The sequence below is a fragment of the Trachymyrmex cornetzi genome, unplaced genomic scaffold, assembly GCF_001594075.2.
Source record: "Trachymyrmex cornetzi isolate Tcor2-1 unplaced genomic scaffold, Tcor1.1 scaffold92, whole genome shotgun sequence".
In the NCBI taxonomy this organism is placed as follows: domain Eukaryota; kingdom Metazoa; phylum Arthropoda; class Insecta; order Hymenoptera; family Formicidae; genus Trachymyrmex; species Trachymyrmex cornetzi.
Window position 1 is genome coordinate 195,900 of NW_017300267.1, and position 3,673 is coordinate 199,572.

The 3,673-nt window shown below is 33.4% G+C and overlaps 1 protein-coding gene across 1 annotated transcript; it reads right to left on the bottom strand.

Annotated features, from left to right (window-relative positions):
- Positions 1-1,026: 1,026 nt before the first annotated feature.
- Positions 1,027-2,173, bottom strand: Elp5 (Elongator complex protein 5). The gene is made up of 2 exons (XM_018520600.1): positions 1,962-2,173; positions 1,027-1,834 (listed from the first exon to the last, which is right to left on the bottom strand). Exons 1-2 carry the CDS (start codon positions 2,020-2,022, stop codon positions 1,053-1,055), a joined length of 843 nt encoding a protein of 280 aa, XP_018376102.1. The 5' UTR covers positions 2,023-2,173; the 3' UTR covers positions 1,027-1,052.
- Positions 2,174-3,673: the final 1,500 nt, after the last annotated feature.

Genomic DNA, 3,673 nt, shown 5'->3' on the forward strand with positions numbered 1-3,673 from the left:
AACTGGTACGTAATGAGTGTTCGTTTTCAGTTTCGATAAAAGTTTTGGACTCTAGATATAAGTATAATGGAAATAATGAACGAACAATAAATGGTCTGTTTTTTGTTCCTGCTTAGACTGTTCTAGAATTCTTTCTCGCTTTAAATAAATATCAAATGTATTTCTATCTCACTTTAAGTTCCAAAAGTGTACACTAGTTCAACCACAGAAAACAGATCTAAAGAAACCAAAGAAATGGTATAGGAAATATTTAAATTGTCTTGGCAATATTATTTATATCGAGCGGAAATGCCGTATCGACCTCCTATTGATTGTTTGGAGGCGTGAGCCATAAAAGAAGAATATCGAGCGGAATTCTTTGTAAGAATTGTAAAGAAATTGAAATGTCCTAAAGATTTATTCTGAATTTGTATCATGATTTTATATTTTTTTTATATTGAATTAATTTATTATTTTACTTGTTAAAATAAATTATTATAAATGCTATGTAAACCATAAGTAATAAATACACGACAATATTAAAAGTGCAATTTCTTATTAATGTATAAAATGAACTTTTCTTCTGGAGAAGTATTTTGTATGTAAAATATACTGTACATAAAATATTGAATGTCTAAAAATTCGCAAATTAAAATATTATAGCAAGAGATTCCAAGAAACTAATATTTTTTTAAGCAGATGTAAGTTATTTTGGAAATGATTCTAAATTACTAGAAAAGTAAGATTTATCTGAACAAATTGATAATTTTAATGCAATGTGTTATATTAATTTGTCATTTTTCAATACAATTTTATTTTATTACTAATATAATTTTAAAAAGAATTTTCTTTCTGCTTCTCACTGTGTAATCCATATAATTTTGTATATCTATAAAAATCTACCCTCAGAATTCGAAAAAATTTATCCTACAGTGAAATATATGAAATATACACAACAAACTTTTGTTTATATATATATATATATATATAAATATATATATAAATATATACATCAAATATTTTAAATGAAAACATATTTTAGTCTTCATACAAATTCTTTGATTTTTATAAACTTATATACACAAATCATCATCAGGATCTTCTTCATCTATATCGTCTACATCTTCAGGTTGATAAAATATCTTTGATGTATTCGTTGTATTCAAAGTATAAGGTAAAGGTGTCTTGTCTCTTTGCTCCATTTCCTGAGCACTTATTTCTGTCCTAAACGACGTTTCAATCTTTACGGGTTCTGTTTCTGTTTTACAAATGCTTGGTACTGTAACTTTTTCAACGGTGATTTGATAAGATTTAATATCTTGCTTTATTATTTCTGTTTGACATATCACGGAACCACCAGACTTTCTATGAGTGAGCTGTGCAATATAAATTATATTGTTTGTAGAGCTGTTTCCTGTAAACTTTTCTAGCTTGACGTAGGTAGTGCCAAAAGTCTCCATTGCAGGTACTTTAATTTTCATGAAATCCCTTCGATAAATGCATATCAATTGTGACACCTGTTTACTCAACTTCTCTATAAATCTAATAGCCTTTTCTAAACCCACATACACAACCAAGGAACCCAGACAATTGACAACAACTGTATTCTGAGGTTTCATCTTGATGTTTTTGAGTGCATGATCAAGATTTTCAGAGTCTTGTTTCTCAGCGTTTTCAGTCGGCTGAATACTAAAATAATCATGTATGGTTACTTTTGTGGGTGTAAGTGGTTGAGTGTTATACCACGTTTTTGGATCCGAAAATGACACCAAATCAATACTATAATCAGAACTCTTCTCCTTCCATGCGTGTATCCATCCAGCTATCAACGCTGTTGCATATGCTGCTTCTATATCTATAAAATACAGACAAATCAGCACTTTTTACAAAAATATATAGATTAGTTTTATATATATCATATAGATTAATTTGTACAATCTATTATTATTAGATAACATATTCTATAAGGGGAAATAACTAACCTTCATCTATAACAATTACTTTCGTTCCATCTAGCAAAGGTAATGTTTTTATGTGCGACATCTTTGTATAAAATACACATGAATTTTGTACAATAATTATGCTTATGGCAAAATTGTCAATTAATAAAGAATGCAGACATGTAATAATGCGTTTAATACGTGATACTTGTTCAGAGCCAGTCACTCTAAAAATTCACGTGTGCTACGCACAAAATTGCAATATTATTGATATATTTCGTAATTTTTTCATAATTTTATCAACAAGGTATTAATAGAATTTATCTACGCGCGCCCATTTCTCGTTATACGTCATCGAGACGAAGCGATAAATTTAAGTTAGAAAGACTATTTCTCCGAATGCATCGCATCGCACGAAATTCTGGATATGGAAGCGAACATAACCACATCGGCGAGTTTATTTCATGGCAAATACGAGCATGAGCCATCGCATGGTGGAAGTAACAGTATATACTAGCAAGATATGATAGAAATTCTCTGTAATCTTCGATAAGAACAAGAAAAGGAGAGGTCATTAAAAAATAAGAAATTCCAATTTATCTAATAAAAAGAAATAAAGCACATACATTAATTATCAAGATAAAATGCGATAAGTATCGATACCGAATGACGTTGAAATCGACTTCCTATAAGTGTTATTCATAATAAATTTCTGCAGAATCGTAATAATAATCATTATATGTCTTTATTTCTCCGAGTAAATCAGAAGTTCCTATCAATTCTTATTTTCTTGGTTTATCTTCAAAGGAAATCGATATTACTAATCAATACTACTAGAAAGAAATAAGTAATTGGAATACTTGTAAACAATTGTAATATTAGATATCGATTATCGAACGAGTGGCTTTGAATGACTTGTTCTTTTTTTATTAACAGTACAACACATACTCTCTATACTGTTTATATTTAAGAGAAAATAAAGTATAAAAGAGGTAAGAAAACGAATAGATGCAACGTCTACACCCAGCCAGTTGTTTAATACATTTTACCATGTTTTGTTGCATTTAAGATATATCGAGAAAAGGAGAAAAAAAGGATGGAAAGGTGTTGAAAAAAGCAGTTAAAAAGAGCATATCAACATCGATATCCTATTTGAAGATCGCTCCAGCATGAACTAAAGCCTCAAACCACAAAAGAGTCGCACTGTTTTCGATAACTATAGGCGCCAGGCGATTGGTCTGATCAGCTGAGCACCGTCCAATCGCATGCGCGCATGCCGCTTTGGGGGCGTTGTCGGTTGAGGTTGCGTTCAAAAACATTCCTCGAATGCCTCCAAGTATCATATCGTCCTCGTTTAACATTCGGTGAACAACAAGGATAAAATGATACCCGGAGGCACTCGGACAGTGCCTTCAGACGCACTCCGACAGGTGGCGTCGCGTTCGCAGCCGAGAGGTGGATCACTTTGGCCGTTCGGGTGGGCGAACCAGGGCGAACGTGACCGAAGACATAACGAAAATGAGTGCCAGAGTGTGTGTCACATCGAGGCAGTTTTGCTCGCAATAGGGAGGTTTTATTTTGACAGTGCGATACGCGGGCGGCTAGCGCGATGTGTATCACCGCGGCGCGTCCCTGAGCGAAGCCGAGTAGCGTCGAGTAGCGCGCGTCCGTCGCGTAAGATCAGAAATATCGCCGCTCCGGGTCTCAGCCAGTTAGAGACGAGCGGGCGCGCTGTGTGCACCTGCATGTGTCAC